The following is a 20546-nucleotide window of genomic DNA, read 5'->3' on the forward strand; positions in this document are numbered from 1 at the left end:
AAAAAAATTGTGTCAGAAAGAACAACAATGAATCACAAACGTGCAGCGCTGAAACTGGCCCACGTTGCTGAGAGGAGTCCACCGTCCAAACACTCGATTGACGGCTCACGGCACCAATGTAACCCCTGGTCAGCTTCTCTTTCCAGCGCTGTGTGAATAAAACTCTCTGGACTCGAAGTGGGTAGAGCTCAGGCGTGATTTATTCCCCTGCAATAACATGGGACATGAATAACCATGGGTTTCAGCAACAGGATTCCGCCCAAACACAGCGAAAGCTTCATTGCTACTCACGATAGGCTTATGATCGTATAGTGGAACTCTTAGTTTTCCCAAATAAATAAAAACAAATATTGATTGAAAAATAAAATGGCAACAATACTTATCACGGAAAATAAAATAGAAACATTACTGCGTTGTGGTTTAGATAACAAAAGAAAAATTAATTCACTTAAATGCACATTCATGTAAATATAAATATACCAAAGCCAAAATTCCCTTTTACGTACAATAGTAAATGGAACAATGCTGCCATCTACTGGGCAAACTTAATAAGCAATATGTCTTAAACAGAATTAGCCTGCAGCTCAACCATATACATGTTTCAAAGTACACATACCTGCAATAACATGGGACATGAATAACCATGGGTTTCAGCAACAGGATTCCGCCCAAACTATTGAGAGAAGTTTCAAAATTATTAGACACGACAGCCTCCTCTAGCTGTTAGCCGCTAGCTCCACGTGTCCATTTTTCTTACCGTCTAATCTATTAACTGCAAAACACGGTCATAAACCTGAAATCTACTCAAATACTACCGTATGGGCAGTTCATGCAGTTAGTGCACTGTCATATTAGCTTCAATGAGGATTTTCAAATATGTTTTAAACTCATGCTCTGTGAGAGCGGACGGAGAGGAACTTACCACAGCGAAAGCTTCATTGCTACTAACGATAGGCTTAGGGGGTAGCCCGTTTACCAGTAGCAGACTTCCGCTGCGGATTTTCAAAATAAAAGTTCCAAAATAAACCCATGGTTGCGATCCCAAGTTTAACAGGAATTTAACAACAACAAAACCATATCCATTCTTTTACATCGTTACACAAGCCATACACATATGCTTTCAATTGTGTAATTTAAGCGAGGTAGCTCTGTTTTGGAAGTTCAGTTAATGCTAGAAATGTGTTTTGGAGTTTGTACGTGCTTTGTCTCGAGGGGCCACTGTAAATATTTATATATAAACATATATAAATAAAACCACGTTTTTTAACATTAGTAATTCCTTTTGTGCATAATTTTATATTATTGTTAATAATAAATTAATTAAAGCAACAAAACAACCTGAAGAGCTGGTTCGGAGCCGGAAGAGCCGGCTCTTTTTAGTGAGCCGAGCCGAAAGAGCCGGAAATCCCATCACTAGTGGATGATTACTATACCTTTCTAATGTGACATTGTTGTCCCTGGCTCTCTTTTCCTTTGTTTCTATGCTACCGCCAGTGTAACAAAGCACAAGGCTCGCGTGCGGAGTGACACGGAAAAAAAGTGCAAGAGAGAGGGTGAGAGAAAGAAAACAAAAACCCGGCTCCACACATCACTAACACACACACCCCTTCATACACACAAACATGGAAACGAGCAACAGCAGCAACAGGCAGCCAAACCAGACAGACAGGAAGTACCCGGAAAAATATATAAGGTGAAATGACATTGAGTGCTGTGAAATGTGAACCACTGGAGAGACATGAGGAAACAGCTCTCGATGATGGCCAATCTCCTCTGTTTGGGGTGTCTGCTGAGCGCTTTTATCTGGTACACATTTGAAGAAAGGTGAGTAACTACCTTTGTACTTACAAATGAAAAGGGAGAAGCCAGTAAAACAAATATTTTGATCACTGTGAAACCACAAAAAAGTAACTGTTTTTTATTACAGAAAAAAAACAGTCAAGCTCTGTTAGTGTTTTACTCTTATTATACAAGCCCAATTCTGAAACACTTGGGAAGCTGTGTAAAATGCAAATGCAAGCCAGAGGTGGAAGAAATACACACATGCTTCACATAAGTAGAACTACACATTTTGGTCTTAAAAATGTCATGGTCCTGAGTCTGAGGACTCAGGGTTTTGTGTTTCCTTATGCTTTTGTTCATTTGTGTATTCTGTTGTGATTTTGCCATTTGTTAGGTTTCTGTTCTTTGCCTGCCTGCTCCCACTTCTCTGTGTTCCCTCTGTCTGTCCATGGTGTTATTGTGTCTGCTCATGAGTCTGCCTGTCAAGTTCAGTGTCCTGTCTGGTTCTCTGTGTCTGTTAGTTTCCTGTTTTATTCTGAAAGTTCATGTCTCATGTCAGTGTGTTCAGTTTTACCGCTCCCCTGTCTCGTTAGCCTAATTGCTCCCAGCTGTGTCTCCCTCCTGTGGCCCATTCCCTGATTACTCCCCGTGTATTTAAGCCCTGTGTTTTCCTGTGCTCTCTGTTGCGTGGTCTGTTTAGTTCCATGTCAGTCTGCATTATGCTGTTACCTGGTATTCATTCTGCGTCTCTCTGCCATCTCTCTTTGTGCATTTTGCTCCTCTTCCCGTGAGTGTCTGGTTTTAGTTTTGTTCTTTAGTTTTCCCAGTTTAGGTTTGTTTACTCCCCGCTCTGCTCTTCCTGTTTTGTCACCTTCTCACCGCTGTAAATTAAACACTCACTCGCACCCCAGCCAGTACCTGCATTTTGGATCATGTTGGGAAGCATTTAAGTAACAAAGTGTTGCAGGTTACCTTTGTGGTGGCCATCTTGTTTTCCCAGTAAAGAGGAAGCCTGCCTCAATTGCAGCTCTTTTATAGGCCAGTCTGTATTAAGGTGTGTCTTTAGAGTATTTAAAGGGAGCAGGAAATGGATTGGGGGCCATTTTGAAAAGTTGCTGTCTGCATGTGTATGATGTTGGCAAGAGATAATAAAACAATTACTTTAATTAAGATAGAGTGAAGTCTGATGTTTCCCTCACCACCCCTCACTGTGTAACAGTTGGATCCAACCACCCCTCACTGTGTAACAGTTGGATCCAACCACCCCTCACTGTGTAACAGTTGGATCCAACCACCCCTCACTGTGTAACAGTTGGATCCAACCACCCCTCACTGTGTAACAGTTGGATCTAGTGATGGGACGTTCTGTATCGAGGCTTCGGAGCGTGTGTCGAGTAATGGAGGGGGCGTTTCCGCGAAGCGCGTATCGAGGCTTGCTTCATTTATGGGAGGAGCTGAAAATGATGACGTCCGAAGCCTCGCTGCCCGGCTGTACCACGTGACTGGTTCATGAAGTGGTTCGAACTTTGCCGCGAGATATGACAGCGATATAAACCCCTCAGACTTCATTCAAAAATGTGGGTGTTTGATGGAGAGTTGCGGTTAGTGAGAGTTTGGAGACCGTTTGGAGGTTTATGAGAGTGAGGAAAGTCAGGAGAGAATGGAGCCAGCTAAGAAGAGGAGGATGTCCTCCCCTGTGTGGGAACATTTTGATCTTATTCCTCCCAACAAGGTATGTAAATTTCTACAGAAGATGTATTTTCATGATACTGATGGTGCAATACAATTTATGTTGAGCTGTCTTGACTTTTGTACAAGGTGAAGTGTTTGCTATGTGCCAGGGAGCTGGGATATGACAACAACAACACCTCATCCATGCTTAGGCACTACAGAGCTTTGCATGAGAATAAGGGGGACACCGATTGTGGAGCAAGACCAGGTGAGCCATCAAATGCAATGATAATATAGCATGCAGTAATGTTACTAAATGATATAACAATATTATACAACTGTTATAAGTTACGTGTGTGATATTTATATTTGTGCTTTGTCTTTATTGTCTTTCCTCAGGAGAACAATCTCAAATAGATGAAGACCTGGGGCCCGTTCTTCGTACCTCGCTAAGTAAGTTAGCTGGATTAGATTGTTGACGATTTCGCGTGATCTTGGATCGTTCGGTTCCCCGAAGCTCATCCGGGACTTGCTGCCATAGCAACAGAGCCGTAAGCGTAAACCTGCTCGGGAGCAGGTTTACTTTATGTAAACAGGATTAGATCGCGGCCACGCAGGTATGTCCGCTTCATTTATACGAAAGCAACAGCGATATTCCACCACTGTTTCACCATAAATAAATATTATCAATGTAACTAAAGATAATGCAGCACTTGATCCTTTTATTGATTTCACACAGATACATACAGGTCATTTCCTAAAAAAGGGAAATGTACTATTAACATTCTATTACATGTATGTGATTATTACAGATGTAATTCATATTTCAGAGTAGTAATTGCAAATTACTTTGTGTAATCAAGATGAGAGACCACGGCTATAAAAGCGAAGGTGGATTTGGGAAGCCTGTCGCAGCCATGTCCTGTCCGTATACGCGAGCAGCCCATTGCGGAAGGTGCAAGATTGATAAGGAGAGTTTTCAGAATTCAGCGTATATTGCGGGATAGACAGGATCCTTTAGCTCAGCGCGACAGTGTGCTCATTGAGAGATATCGATATTCCCGTGAGGGTATTATTTACTTAACCAACTTGTTGACGAGGGGGTGCAGGACCACCACCTGTCTTTTTTTTTGCTCTGCCCTTTTCTTGGTTGCTGTTATGAACAAACAAACAGATTATTTCAGGGTCTCTTTCCTAGAGACGAAAAGCAATATAAGTGATAAATATTACCATTCTGTAGCATATTCTTATATTCCACTTTTACTTGTTCCCATGTTCTAGTGGGTCCTGTTGTGGCTCTAATGTGTAAGGGGATATAATATAACATAATATAATGTAATATAATATTGGATAATATAGTGTAATACAATAAATTTACCCTACCGCCTACTGGTGTTGGCCAGAGGGGCCGATGGCGCGATATGGCAGCCTGGCTTCTGTCAGTCTGCCCCAGGGCAGCTATGGCTACAACTGTAGCTGCCTCCACCAGTGTGTGAATGTGAGAGTGATTGAATAGTGGCATTGTAAAGCGCTTTGGGTGCCTTGGAAAGCGCTATATCAATCCACTCCATTATTATTGTTATTATTAAATTACTTACGAGTTTAATTTGTCAGCAACTTTCTGCCAGCCCTCTCTCCTTGCTTTTGCAGCCTTTGCAGTGTTCCCTTGCGTTCTGATTAAACTCTGAAACTCCTGAAATCCCTCAATCAAGAGTTCTTGCTCTGCTGCCGAAAAATACCGAGCGCGCTCCTTCGACATTTTCGCCGACCAATCAGAGGGTTGCCGATCAATGTTTCTACTATCGATGCGTAGCCCCTTTTACGACACCCAGTGATCTCACATTACTTCATCCAGCTGTACTAATCGTCAACAGCAGGTGTGTTCGGAGAACCGGATTAGCGAGCTCATGGTTAGCGCGATGATTTGGTCTTGGATGTGTCATTTGATCTTGGATGTAGTAAGCGACGTACGAAGAACGGGCCCCTGGTCAGCATGGTGATTGAGGACTCCCAGCTATTTAGCATTGTGGAGGACAAAGGATTCAAAAGATTTGTTAAATCATTAAATCCTAGCTATGTTCTCCCCACTAAAAAGGTCATAAAAGCAGTGAAAATTTAGTTTTTACAGAATAAAATGTGAACAGGCAGGACTGTGTAGCTGTCCATACCTCAACGTTACAAAAGCACAACTACTGTCCACACCCCAACCACACCTCACCTCACAGTAAATGATCATTTCCATTTCAAGCATTTCCAAATAATCATTTCCCATACTGCCACTATAAATATACACAGTATACTGCCATCACTACAATATACATGTTTTACACACTCCTTTTGTTGTTGACATTTACAGGCTGTGTGCAAAATGCCACACTCTTCAAATTCATGCCAGCTATTATTTTTACGTCCAGTAGGTGTCCTGCTAGAGCAAATGAAGCTTCATGAAGCTTCGCGTTGGGGTGAACCAATTGGATGAAAAGCTTCAGTGCTTCATGGGGCTTCATCTGCCCATCACTAGTTGGATCCAACTGTTACACAGTGAGGGGTGGTGAGGGAAACATCAGACTTCACTCTATCTTAATTAAAGTAATTGTTTTATTATCTCTTGCCAACATCATACACATGCAGACAGCAACTTTTCAAAATGGCCCCCAATCCATTTCCTGCTCCCTTTAAATACTCTAAAGACACACCTTCTTAATACAGACTGGCCTATAAAAGAGCTGCAATTGAGGCAGGCTTCCTCTTTACTGGGAAAACAAGATGGCCACCACAAAGGTAACCTGCAACACTTTGTTACTTAAATGCTTCCCAACAGATCCTTTTTTCAATACACCACACGACTGCCCCCAGCCGTGACAAAAAATACTCTAGTAAACGTACTAATTCAACTTCTTTCCTCAAATTAAAAAAAAAAGTGAAGAAGTGCAGGCTCTAAAAGGTTCTCAATGTTGGAGTCAAATTGTTAAATGTTGTCACTGTGTTACTTAAATTTGTAAGTCTTAGTTCAAGCAGCATGATCAATGACATTCCTGTGTTTCTGACCATCTCTCCAGCCAGTTTGTTGGTGGGGGAGGCTGAAGTGTTTTATTATAGGCACATCCTATCTGAAGGTTCTGTTTTCTTGTGTCATAAACTTCCTGCTTTTATTACCCTTTTCTGGGCAGGAGGACACACACACACACACACACACACACACACACACACACACATATTCTTGCACATACATGCATGTTCAGACACATACAGTAGTAGCGCTAAAAAGAGCCGGCTCTTTCGGCTCCCAACCGGCTCTTCAGGTTGTTTTGTTGCTTTAATTAATTTATTATTAACAACAATATAAAATTATGCACAAAACGAATTACTAATGTAAAAAAAATGTGGTTTTACTTATATATGTTTATATATAAATAAATATATACGGTGGCCCCTAAGAGACAAAGCACGTACAAACTCCAAAGAGCTTGTACAAATTCCAAGACACATGGCTCTCTTTCTCTCTCTTTCCCTCCAGCTCTGTTCTACTGAGAATATTACTACCATCCCTCCGCCCTCTTCCCAGTGCAAAGCACAAGTCGCGTGCGGAGTGAAGTGGGAAAAAAAGTGGGAGACAGAGGGTGAGAGAAAGGGGGGGGGGGGGAAACACGAGCCGGCTCGCATCGTTCACGTCAAAGTGTCGGCTCTACGAGCCGTTTCGTTCGCAACTGACACAACTCTAACATACATACACGTGCTTACACGTGCACACACGTGCACACACATAGTACCTTATCTTTTGTGACCATTGGGGGGTTTTACAATGGGTGGTGCTTGTGTTCACAGAATAAAAGGAGGCAAGGAAGGCTGTTTATTGGATGCTGGCTAGAGCAGAGTTGCAGTCTTACAAGCCTCTCTGCAGCTTCTCTCTTCCTGCTACCCCCCCTAAAAACCCATCTCCATTGAGACTGTGTCAGCTCCCAAACAGACAAAAAACAAACTAAAAACCAGCAATAAACAACTTAAACATAAAAAATCACAAAGAAAGAACAATACAGTATCCACATCTGAACCAAAGAGTAAAACAGTGAAATGTGGATTATTAAATATTAGGTCTCTCTGCTCCAAGTCTCTGTTAGTACATGACTTAATAATTGATCAACAAATCGATTTACTTTGCCTTACAGAAACCTGGTTGCAGCAGGATGATTATGTTAGTTTAAATGAATCAACACCCCCGAGTCATTCTAACTACCAGAAATCTCGAAGCACAGGCCGAGGGGGCGGTGTGTAGGGATGGGTATTGATAAGATTTTCACGATTCAGATTCCATTTTCGATTCTTTATCAATTCTGTTATTGATTCTTTTTTTTCTTTTTTTTAAAGGAGAACACTAAGGTCGATTAGCTTAGAACTTTGTTTTATATCTTCTCTTTGAACAAGATAGAAATTAGGAGTAACATGGCCTTACAGCAGTGTGATCTTAGAAGATCCAGCCTACGGCTCTTCAATGGGGTGTCACAGGGTCCCCGGGGAAAAAAATTGTAAATGTAAAATAATAAAATAAATATTCTTCTGTAGCAATAACAAAGTATAACATAAATTATTCTGTAGCAATTACACAAGAATATCCAGTAATGTCCCTGCCTACAATTAAACACATTCACTTACCGAAAATCGGGGCATCTGCTGTGGCAAATGGGTGCAAGCCTTTTACCACAAATTTAGTCACTGCTCGGTGACATTCGTCTATCCTGGCCTGAAAGGAGATGCTACCGGTAGACTGCAGTGAGAACTGCCAGCATCTGAGCCAGACTCTGTCTGTCTCTCTCATCATGGTCACCTAAATACACAGTAATGGCAGGTTTTGTAATAAGGCAGATCTCACTAACATAATATGCACTGTTAGTTGATTATTTACCTGCCGCATTAATGGGAGAGGATGTGCAAACGTTACCGGTGCTGCTGGGTTGAGATTCACGAGTCCGGAGCGGAATTAAAAACACAACATTCATTTAAGGTTATCACGTGTTTTGTGAGCAAATGCTTTTGCATATTCGTAGTGTTTCCTTAAATGAAATATCTACTTTGCAAGTATTGCAAGTTGCCCTGTTGTCATCCGTTCTCGTAAAGTATAATCAAACTTTTTAGTGTTTGAGCCGCTTACACGCCGTGTTTCCTGCCAGGTAAATGACGCTCCGCAACGTGGTGACGTCATTCGGGGCGACTGGAATCAATAAGGGAATCGTTTGCAAAATTGGCAAACAACTCCAAGGAATTGAAACAGTGGGAACCGGTTCTCAACAAGAACCGGTTTTCGGTGTGGCAGCAATTTTTCCCACCAGCCTATTAATCAACGAAAGACCAAGACAGACTTTTAATTCATTTGAAAGCCTAATGCTTAACCTTGTCCACCCCAGCTGTAAAACTCAGAAACCAGTCTTACTTGTTATCATCTGTCGTCCACCTGGGCCTTACACAGAGTTTCTCTCTGATTTCTCAGACTTTTTATCTGATTTAGTGCTCAGCTCAGATAAAATAATTATTGTGGGTGATTTTAACATCCATGTAGATGTTAAAATGACAGCCTCAACACAGCATTTAATCTGTTATTAGACTCAATTTGGCTTCTCTCAAACTTTCAAAGAACCCACCCACCATTTTAATCACACTCTAGATCTTGTTTTAACATATGGCATAGAAACTGAACATTTAACAGTGTTTACTGAAAACCCTCTCCTGTCTGATCATTTCCTGATAACATTTACATTTACAATAATTGATTACACAGCAGTGGAGCGTAGACTTCATCACAGTAGATGTCTTTCTGAAAGCGCTGTAACTAAGTTTAAATGGTAAATGGTAAATGGCCTGTATTTATATAGCGCTTTACTAGTCCCTAAGGACCCCAAAGCGCTTTACATATCCAGTCATCCACCCATTCACACACACATTCACACACTGGATAAGAATATAATCCACCCACTGTTATCATCTTCAATGCCCTGTACCAACACAGAGCAGCTATCTGAACGCTACCCCAACAGAGGTCGATTATCTTGTTAATAATTCCACCTCCTCACTACGTACGACTCTGGATACTGTAGCTCCTGTGAAAACTAAGGTCTCAAATCAGAAGTACCTGACTCCGTGGTATAATTCTCAAACACGTAGCCTAAAGCAGATGACTCACAAGCTGGAGAGGAAATGCTGTGTCACAAATTTAGAGGATCATCATTTAGCCTGGAGAAAAAGTTTGCTGCTTTATAAGAAAGCCCTCCGCAAAGCCAGAACATCTTACTATTCATCACCGATTGAAGAAAATAAGAACAACCCCAGGTTTCTCTTCAGCACTGTAGCCAGGCTGACAAAAAGTCAGAGCTCTTTTGAGCCAACCATCCCTTTAACGTTAACTAGTAATGACTTCATGAACTTCTTCACAAATAAAATTTTTACATTAGAGAAAAAATTACCAATAATCATCCCACAGATGTAATATTATCTACAGCTAATTTTAGTACCATTGATATTAAGTTAGACTCTTTTTCTCTAATTGATCTTTCTGAGTTAACTTCAATAATCAACGTGTCTTTTAGACCCCATTCCTACAAAACTGCTCAAAGAAGTCCTGCCATTAATTAATGTTTAAATCTTAAATATGATCAACCTATCTCTAATAACCGGCTATGTACCACAGGCCTTCAAGCTGGCAGTAGTTAAACCTTCACTTAAAAAGCATCTCTAGACCCAACTGTCTTAGCTAATTATAGGCCAATCTCCAACTTTCCTTTCATATCAAAAATCCTTGAAAGAGTAGTTGTCAAACAGCTAACAGATCATCTGCAGAGGAAAGGCTTATTTGAAGAGTTTCAGTCAGGTTTCAGAGCTCATCACAGCACAGAAACAGCTTTAGTGAAGGTTACAAGTGATCTTCTTATGGCTTCTGACAGTGGACTCGTCTCTGTGCTTGTCCTGCTAGACCTCAGTGCAGCATTCGATACTGTTGACCATAATATCCTATTAGAGCGATTAGAACATGCTGTAGGTATTACAGGTACTGCACTGCAGTGGTTTGTATCATATCTGTCTAACAGACTCCAGTTTGTACATGTAAATGGAGAGTCCTCTTCACACACTAAGGTCAGTTATGGAGTTCCACAGGGTTCAGTGCTAGGACCAATTCTGTTTACATTATACATGCTTCCCTTAGGCAGCATCATTAGAAGACATAGCATACATTTTCACTGCTATGCAGATGACACCCAGCTCTATCTATCCATGAAGCCAGGTAACACACACCATTTGGTTAAACTGCAGGAATGTCTTAAAGACATAAAGACCTGGATGGCTGCTAACTTTCCGCTTCTTAATTCAGATAAAACTGAGGTTATTGTACTCGGCCCTGAAAATCTTAGAAACATAGTATCTAACCAGATTCTTACTCTGGATGGCATTACCTTGGCCTCAAGTAACGCTGTGAGGAACCTTGGAGTTATTTTTGACCAAGACATGTCCTTCAACGCACATATTAAACAAATATGTAAGACTGCGTTCTTCCATTTGCGCAACATCTATAAGATTAGAAATATCCTTTCTCAGAGTGACGCTGAAAAACTAGTTCATGCATTTATTACTTCCAGGCTGGACTACTGTAATTCATTATTATCAGGATGTCCAAAAAACTCTCTGAAAAGTCTACAGCTAATCCAAAATGCTGCAGCAAGAGTCCTGACAGGGACTAGAAAGAGAGAGCATATTTCTCCTGTTAAATCCAGAATTGAATTCAAAATCCTGCTCCTCACATACAAGGTCCGAAATAATCAGGCCCCATCATATCTTAATGACCTTGTAGTACCATATCACCCTATTAGAGCACTTCGCTCTCACACTGCAGGCCTACTTGTTGTTCCTAGAGTATTTAAAAATAGAATGGGAGGGAGAGCCTTCAGTTTTCAGGCGCCAGCTTCCAGTTTGGATTCAGGAGACAGACACCGGGGCTGGGCCATATCATACCGTTTACGGTAATACCGGTATAATGTCGGGCAATGATAAGAAATTGAAATATCGTGATAGAATATGGGTAAAACGCGCATGCGCAGTACCTTTGTTTTCATACGCACATGGAGGAAAAAGCGTGCCGGCGACGGAGAATGAGAAGAACGAAAGCGGATGTTGAATGAAACGGATGAACCAGAATTGGTTTGTAAAAATGCTGCAACTTCAGTGGTGTGGAACTGGTTTAGCTTTCGTCTGTCAGATACACAAAAGCACTATTTCTGGTAGCACATGCTAGCGGGCCGTCGTTATTACCGTGTTTTTTGGAAAATACGGCACACTTAAAATCAATCCTTTGATTTTTCTGAAAGTCGACAGTCCCCCTTATAATCCCGTGTGCCTTATGTTTGGATTCTGGTTGTGTTTACTGACCTCGAAACGATTTTATGTGGTACACGGCGCTCAAAAATCTGGCAAATGTTTTAGTACGACTTTGCTAAGCTACGAAGCCGCACTGCTTGATGGATTGTCGGAGCGTTGTGGCTATTGTAGGCAGGAGCCTCGCGGAGTGATACGTAATGTGCTTCAACATAATATTACTGTATTGTGTGCATAACCTCTTTTTAAGTTTTGTGGATATTATACATGGTTATGCTGAGGATATGTCAGCCAATTTCCACTGGAAATGCCTTTTGGTTAAACTGTCAGCAAGGAATTTGCATTTGCACTGTTAATTTTTTATATAACTTTAATGCACATAAAAAACAGCTGCTTGTTTAAGTGAAAATACATTGATTTTATTTTTTGCACTAATAAAGTTGAGGAGTTGTGAAGTATTTTGTCTAGTGTCAATTATATCGTCAGTTATATCGTTATCGCAAATTTTCAAATGTTTATCGTGATAAATATTTTTGGTCATATCGCCCTGCTCTAACAGACACTATCTCTACTTTTAAGATTAGGCTTAAAACTTTCCTTTTTGTTAAAGCATATAGTTAGGGCTGGACCAGGTGACCCTGAATCCTTCCTTAGGTATGCTGCAATAGGTGTAGGCTGCCGCTGCAGATGGCCGCCTCTCCCTGAGCCTGGTTCTGCCGGAGGTTTCTTACTGTTAAAAGGGAGTTTTTCCTTTCCACTGTCGCCAAAGTGCTTGCTCATAGGGGTTTATGGGTTTTTCTCTGTATCTATTATTATAGGATATACTGTACAATATATAAACGCCTTGAGGCGACTGTTGTTGTGATTTGGCACTATATAAATAAAATTGAATTGAATTGAATTGAATGGCTAGGAGACAGGTGAGGAGCATTCAGCTCCAAGAGCCTGGTTCCGACCAGTCTCCCTTGCTAGCAAGTAAAAGATGTTCGTCTTGCTTGTCGTTAACAAGAATAAATAAAACCAGCGGGGCCTGTGGAAGCGCAGACCCAGCACTCAAGTATAAAAATAAAAATTAGGTCTTTGGAGGACATTTGTACCAGCTCTCTGCCAGGCAAACTTTATTATGTGTGCCAACTTTATTATGTGTTTGCCTACATGTCAATTATTCTCTCACACGTCACTACAAACCCCAACTAAGGAAACTCACTCCCTCTTCACTATTTACTTTACAGGTATTAAAATATTTCAGCTTCCCTGCAAACATATGGTGCAAAAAAAACCCTCACCAACAAAGAAGAATGAGCATCACACTACGTATAGGCACATAGGAAAAGATGTATGTGGATTCTAAATATCAAATTACGTTGGACCTTTGACATCTTCTTCAAGGTCAGATAAAGTCAATTTACCAAAAATATCTTTTATCTTGAACACTATACTTAAAATTCTCCTGTCTTTGTTTGTGTTGGTAACATTTAGGACATTATACTGGTTTATCCATCCATCCATCCATCCATCCATTCTCTTCCGCTTATCCTTATCAGGGCCACAGGGGGGCTGGAGCCTATCCTAATACAATGCTGTTTCTTTAATAGTGCCCAGAGAGTGAGCTTCCTTGGCAGAGGTTTTCACTCTAGGAGTGTTTCTTGTTTATAAATACAAGCTGATTAAAAAAAAAAAAAAAAAAGCAGAAAATAAAAGAAATAATAAATAAGAGTGATTTAAATTGGCTTTGCCTTAAAAAAAGAGTATGTAAGGTCTAAAGTGAGATTTGACAGCCAATCTTAGTGTGAAACCTAAGATTGGTTGTAGTTGGGAATAGAATTCACTGCTCTTTATTGATTTGCACAACTAAATTCAACGAGATTGAAGCACACATTAGTGAGTGAGTAAATCCAAACACGATCATCCACCTAAATTCAAATTGATCTCTGGTATGGTTGATGTGACTGAATTATGACAGGAAGCAGTAAAGCTGCTCTGCACCAGTTCATCATCAATGGCACTACTCTAAACTTCACCGCAATACTGACTAGACTAATCAATCTAACTTGCCACAAACCACCAGTACTTCCTAGCAACCTTTGAATAACACAGAGTTGGCCATGTCAGCCCTGCAGCGATGATACTTCAAACTGTGAAGTGGAATTAGTTTGTTTTCCAAGACATTTAACACCATGAAAAAACAAAACAAAACATGTAACAAGTTGTTTATAACGCAGATATCTGATCTAATATTATATTGAATATGTAGGTAACTTTTGGAATTTTTGCAGGTAGCATAAGAACAGGGTTCAGACACAATGAGTTAAGATCATGACCTTCCAACACATGTACAGAAAAGAACAACAGCAATGAAGCTGAGGGAAAAAATGGGTACAAGAAAAGGTAACTTTTTTATGTGCACATACTAATCTGTCTCATTTATTTCTCACAGTTTGGAATTTCACCGACCACTTCCTCAAAGAAGTGCCTCAAAGCCCTCTGAACTTTGTAAAGGCTGCAAGTAAGAGCGAGCACTGTCATAACTTTTTTCTTAATAAATTACAGTATTTTTGCCAAGATTGAGTCATGTCAGACCTGCAGGCATGATACTTCTAACTGTGTGTATGAATGCTTGTGCATTACAGGGAAGCCATCGATAAAGTAAAAAAGCTCTACAATCAAACATGGAAAAAGCAGGAGGAGAATTACCACAGATTCAGGTAAGATCATACACTTCAAGCCTTCTAACATCCTGATATTAGACAGTGAATTACAGGTCATTTTACAGAGAAAAGCAATTGTAATGTAAACAATAGTTTAACAGATTACTTCCTCCTAGGACTAATTAAGTAAAGCAGCGGTCCCCAACCTTTTTTGAGCCACGGCCGGTTTATGCCCAACAATATTTCCACGGACCGTCCTTTAAGGTGTCGCGGATAAATACAACAAAATAAAACTAGTACCGGTACCGAAAAAAATTCATAACACAAAACCGAGTAAACGATAAAAACGATAACAAAATAACGCTGAAAACCGATAAAAACCCTGAAAACCATACATTTCACACCTGAGACTCAACTCTCGCGGCCCGGTACCAAACAACTCACGGACTGGTACCGGTCCGAGGCCCGGGGGTTGGGGACCGCTGAAGTAAAGTACTGAATTACTTTTAATAAAAGTGTTTTGTGTAATACATTATTTTTTCGAATAATGACTTAAACACCGATTGTTAAATTGAATTGTTAAATGTTGTCATTTTTATGCTTACCATCTCTACATTGTTTCAAGCAGTAGGACCAAAGACATTCTTTTGTCTCTGACCACCTCTCCAGCTACTCTGGTGCTGGGGGAGGTTTTATTGTAGATACATCCTATCTGAAAGATCTGGTTCTTGTGTTGTAAGCTTCCTGTTTTTATGATCCTTTTGGTGAGCAGGAAGTCACACAAACGCACCCCCACGACACACACACACACACACACACACATTCTTGCACACATGCTTACACGTGCACACACACACACACATAGTGTCTTGTCTTAGAACCATTGGTGGGTTTTACAGTGGAAGGTGCTTGTGTTGTGTTGTATTGTGTAAACTATTGTATATTGTAACAGTTTGTCAATAAAAAGGCTACGAGGAGAGCTGCTCTTTGAAGGATTTGGGCTAGAGACAGGTGATGAGCATTATGCTCCACCGCCTGGTTCTGACCAAAGCTTCCCTCGTTAGCGAGTTAAAGACCGGTTGAAGATGTTCTGTCTTGTTTTCGTTCTCATGAGGAATAAGTCTCTAAACTTGCGGGGCCTGTGGAAACACAGACCCAACACCGATTGCAACAAGGAGCTTAAATACCTCCAACATGCACAAATATTTGACCCACAGCATCTAATTAATTTCCATGAATGTAATGTGTTTGATATGCTGCTTAGAGATGGCAGTAACTCCCAAAATGGAGCCAATGAGAATCAGTAAGGAGATCAATAAGGAATCGAATTGATAAGTGATATTGATGATAGAATCAGAATTGCTACATTCTTACCAATTCCCAACCCTAGTATTTACATTCATGAAAGCATCTCTTTATTGATTGTACACTTGAGAGTGTTCCTTAATTGGTAAGATGCTGTAAAATTCTTCTCATTGACTATGTAAATAATTCTGTTATCCTGCACTTCTGTGGTCTTTCAGGTCTTTTTGCTGCTGAGCTGATTCACTGCAGTCTTTCTTTTAAAGAAAGAATCAGTCTGTTAATTTTTTGCTCTCTTTTTTCCAACCTAATAATGGCTTCCTTCATTTGCATTGACATTTCTTATATTTAGAATCAGAGGAAAAGTTACAAAATATAAAATCGAGACTTTAAATTAACTTCAGATATTACATCTGCATAATTTTTTATGAATTAAGAAGGGGTTCAGCAGGACATGAAACTGGTTATCATTCAACTGTCAAATTACATTTGAACCACTCAGAATAGGGAACTTTGTATAAAAATGTCTTTAATTGCTGAAGAGTTAAGCCAAATATTGCCAAAGAAAAAACTAAACATAAAAAACACTAACTGTAAACATAATATACAACAATAGACAAATTAATATGAAATACAATCTAAAGACAAAAGACAGGTTGTCTGTTCTACATGTATGCTGTATCTGTAGCTGCCTGAAGTTAAATGGCTTTCATTATGGTTAAATAATCATTTCCATTCAAACCACTGAAGCCTATTCAAATACTACATAAATGAAAACATTTATTTGAATTGTTTTCCCTCTCTGGTAAGCCTGATTTGCTGTAGCTGAAATTCATCATTGGAAATTAAAATTAAATTAACTAATATAAAACTGTATTGCTTTCAGTGTTTTAAATAAAATAAAATCAGTGTTTTAAATAACACACTGAATTCATGTGGGATTTGTTTGCTTTTTATACATACGTAGCAGAAATGACACTTACAATACAGGTGTACTGTATTTTAAACCACAAATCTTTCACCTTAACACTAAAGCTAACTTTAAACATTTATTTATTTATTCATTTATTATTTTTCAAGATTACAGCTGAACATCAATTGCAATGGATCCAACAATGGCATTATCACTCAGGAAAACACTCCAGTGGGATCTAAGATTGTCTGTGATAAGGACAGGACTGTCATTCCCGTGACCCCAGTGCTTTTCAAGGCCTTTATCAAAGTATGTATTTCTTAAAGATGGGAACATGCCTTGAAATGTATTCTTTATGAATGCGCTAGAATGAACTCAGACAAAATCTGCTGCATGTTTCATGTCCTAATTATTCTTCAAATGTTCTAACATAGTATTACTAAGTTCTTATATCACATGTTTAGTCATGTGCTAAATCTGGGGACCTGCACCCTTAACGGATTGAATCAAATGAAATTCTTTAGCATATTCCTACATTAGCTGCCCAGAGTACTTTTGCAGCAGTTCATCTGTCTTAATAAGTTCTGTCAGAGTTCTGTCTCTTAATTATTTATTGGTTTAAAAAGGACAAAAAACCTTCTAACTTGACTATGGTTCATATAAGTGTGGTTTGTATTGTCAACATATTGAAAGTAACACATAAAGATTTAAAATGACATATCAAATTCAAAGTCAAAGTGATAATTATGCTCTATCCAGCTGTTTCTTACTGCCAATGTCTATACTTACAATTGTTATGTTCAGATTTTTCAGAAGGAATTCAGGAGAAATATTTGTAGTTTAAAAAATGTAATTTGTTTGAGCAGTTGAAATTACAAGTTACAGCGCTGGACTTTTTTGTGAACCAGCGAACTGTTTCACAGAAAAGATGACCCTGGATCAGGGCTGTACAGGTTTATACTGTGACAATAACAAAGATTATCTTCTCCCAACACAAACGTGGCAGTTTGCTGTGAATCCTCCCCGTTCAGTCCGACCTCACCTCGTATTTGCTTGTTCTGGAATGAGAAACAGAGAAGAAAAACAACCCCTGCGTAGCCTTGGCTATCTGCTTATTATTCTAAGGCCCAGTTCAAGAGCCTTGGGGGTCTCGTTCGCATTTCCTGAGCCAGTTTATGAGCATATTTGCATTGTGTATAAATAAAATATTAAAACAGCTTTATCTAATAATTTAAATTAAAAAAATCAAAAGTTTTCAACCCTAACACAATACATAGGCATGTAATGAATGCTATTCTGAATTTCACATTACTTTGGACTTTTTTCTTTGTTGTTCTCATCCTACAGATTTGACATAATTCCTTAAATACAATGAGTACTTGTCTCTCACACATAGTACATTAGAAACAGTATAAATCTTGCTCTTTTTGTAATGTGTAATCTGTTGATGTCAATTCCAGGAAAATCCTTTCTCAAAAAAGAGATGGGACACTTGTTCAGTTGTTGGGAGTGGTGGGATTCTGACAAACAGCGGCTGTGGAAAAATAATTGATTCAGCTGATTTTGTTTTTAGGTGAGAAATATGTCATGTGTATAGCACCAAAATCATGACGACAACTCATCTCTCTGTAAGAAATATTTTGTTGTGTTTTCAGGTGCAACCTACCTCCTCTGGAAAATGAATTTAAGAATGATGTTGGCATAAAGACTAACCTTGTGACAGCAAACCCAACCATCTTCATAAATAAGTGAGCAAACATTTATTCTAACATGGAACTGAATTGGGTTTTTTTTTTTGTCTTGTTGCTTTAAGCGTTGTTGTTTAATTTGCAGGTATGGGTCACTGACGGGACGTCGCCGGCCGTTTGCAGACAGCCTCCACCAGTATGGCAACTCCCTGCTCCTCTTTCCTTGCTTCTCCTTTGGTTTTAGTAGGGGTGTGTGTCAGCGGGCTGTGTATGCCATTGAGGACATGAAAATCCCTATTCAACCAATCTTCTTAAACCCTCTGTACCTTGAAAGACTGGTCAAATTCTGGAAATCCCAGGGGTTAAAGGAATATCGACCTAGCACTGGATTATATATAACTAGTCTGGCCCTGGAATTATGTGAAACAGTGCATCTGTATGGATTCTGGCCCTTTAGTAATCACCCAGATAGACTCTTTCCCCTAACTAACCACTACTATGATAATGTACCATATAATGCAAGAGTCCATTCAATGCCAAATGAGTTTTACCACTGGGTACAGCTGCACAATAAGGGTGTGCTCAAGCTTCACCTTGGAGACTGCAAATCAGGTCAGGTCTAGTTTAAATGATGGAATAAAAAAAAAATGCTTAAGTGTCCAACTGCGAAGCCAAGACATTTTCACTGAAATCAATATGTATTAGTCAGAAGTAGGCTACATTTTACTTTAAAAGTCTTACAATATATCTCCAAATCTCTTTAATCCTGGAACTGGTGACTCGCGGGAATTTCTCTGAGCTTCACAGCTTCTAGTGTATATCAAGAAATTTAATATCTCACATTGAACATTAAGAAAACAATATCTGTTTGCTTTTCATTTTTAAAAAACTTTTTCTAGAATTAGATCTAAATGTGAGTGTCAGTTATTTTAGTCGTGTTTTTTTTAGAACAAGCTACCTGACTTGAGATCAATTACTGTCCGTACATTCAACACCAGATTCTAAATCTTTCCGTTCACACAGGTCTACAGTTAATAGGTTTTGTTATTCTGTTTTTTTTTATTTTGTTCTGTTGTTTTCCCTGCCATTGTAAATTTGCCTATTTCTTTACATTGGTGATCACATTGTGTTTCCATGTAATGAAATGTACTATGCAAATTAAATTGTCATTGTCATTAAATGGGCTATAAACGCTGCATTCATACATGCTTTATCTATACTAATAAAAAATTGCAGGAATGCGAATACCACTACCAAATTTATCATCTGCTTTTAGTCACTTCACTGTTACTACAGCTGTACCAAAGATGTTCCCCTTCAGCACTGACTGTTGACAGAGCACTTTCAAATTAAAAACAGTAAATTTTGTATTAATTTTATATTTACAGCAGGTTTACAGTTTTAAGACTTTTCAAGTGCTCAGAGAATATATCACCAGTGTCAAAAATGCCATGTCAAGCTAGGTTTTACTAGATGGAACTTTAAAACAAACAGATGTTGCTGTGAAACATTGTTTATTTAGAAAATTCCATCATATTGCACATAAATCCAGTTTAGTAGCTGTCTAAAGGAGTTATTTATATGATGAAAACCTGATTTATAGTAATAAATAGCTTAATTAAAGTAATACCTTTACTTAAATAATGAATAAATTTGTATTCATCTACGTAAATAAGTCATCAGTAAAAACAAAACCCAAAACTTTATATGCTAATTTTATAATTCTGCTACATCTCAAGAAGTCTGTTAATAATAGATTTTATTTTTCATTTTATTTTACACTAAAACAAAATGACTCTCAATGGCAGATATCAGATTCATAAACAATACATTTACTGTATCGAAAACATATGAAGCACTTTTTTATCTGAACAAAATATTAACTGTTAATGTTCTTTGATTAAACTGATACTATTGCAATGAGCTGAAAAATCATAAGCAGAAAAGCAATCAACTACAGAAGTTTGGAAGAATATCTGTGTAAGAGTGCAACTGACCCTAATCCAAAGACATCAAACAAAATGCTATGTTAAGTTTGTTCAAGATGTTTAAGTTAAGTTTTAAAAAAATAATAATAATAAGTAGGCATGTCTTGATGCATGCTCAATCATCCAGGTAAGGAAATGCAAGTGGCAGATGGACACACTGAAAAAAAGGGATTGGCCATCTCTTGAATTTATGTAAGCATCT

At 39.0% G+C, this 20546-nt stretch overlaps 1 protein-coding gene across 2 annotated transcripts; it reads left to right on the forward strand.

Moving 5' to 3' along the window:
- Nucleotides 1–1478: 1478 nt before the first annotated feature.
- On the forward strand, nucleotides 1479–19614 carry LOC113028214 (alpha-2,8-sialyltransferase 8F-like). 2 transcript variants are annotated; one of them, XR_013910925.1, is made up of 9 exons: nucleotides 1479–1824; nucleotides 3002–3514; nucleotides 3601–3721; nucleotides 3853–3906; nucleotides 14243–14311; nucleotides 14436–14510; nucleotides 18129–18241; nucleotides 18324–18416; nucleotides 18502–19614. XR_013910925.1 is itself a non-coding variant. In XM_026178298.2 (7 exons), exons 1-7 carry the CDS (start codon nucleotides 1739–1741, stop codon nucleotides 18977–18979), a joined length of 1056 nt encoding a protein of 351 aa, XP_026034083.1. In that variant the 5' UTR covers nucleotides 1668–1738; the 3' UTR covers nucleotides 18980–19552. The 2 variants fall into 2 exon arrangements, 1 of the variants encoding a protein (XP_026034083.1); XM_026178298.2 differs by lacking the exons at nucleotides 3002–3514; nucleotides 3601–3721; nucleotides 3853–3906 and adding an exon at nucleotides 16836–16977 and having other exon boundaries at nucleotides 1668–1824; nucleotides 18502–19552.
- The last annotated feature ends 932 nt before the right edge of the window (nucleotides 19615–20546 follow it).

The sequence above is a fragment of the Astatotilapia calliptera genome, chromosome 8 (assembly GCF_964374335.1).
Source record: "Astatotilapia calliptera chromosome 8, fAstCal68.1, whole genome shotgun sequence".
NCBI lineage: Eukaryota > Metazoa > Chordata > Actinopteri > Cichliformes > Cichlidae > Astatotilapia > Astatotilapia calliptera.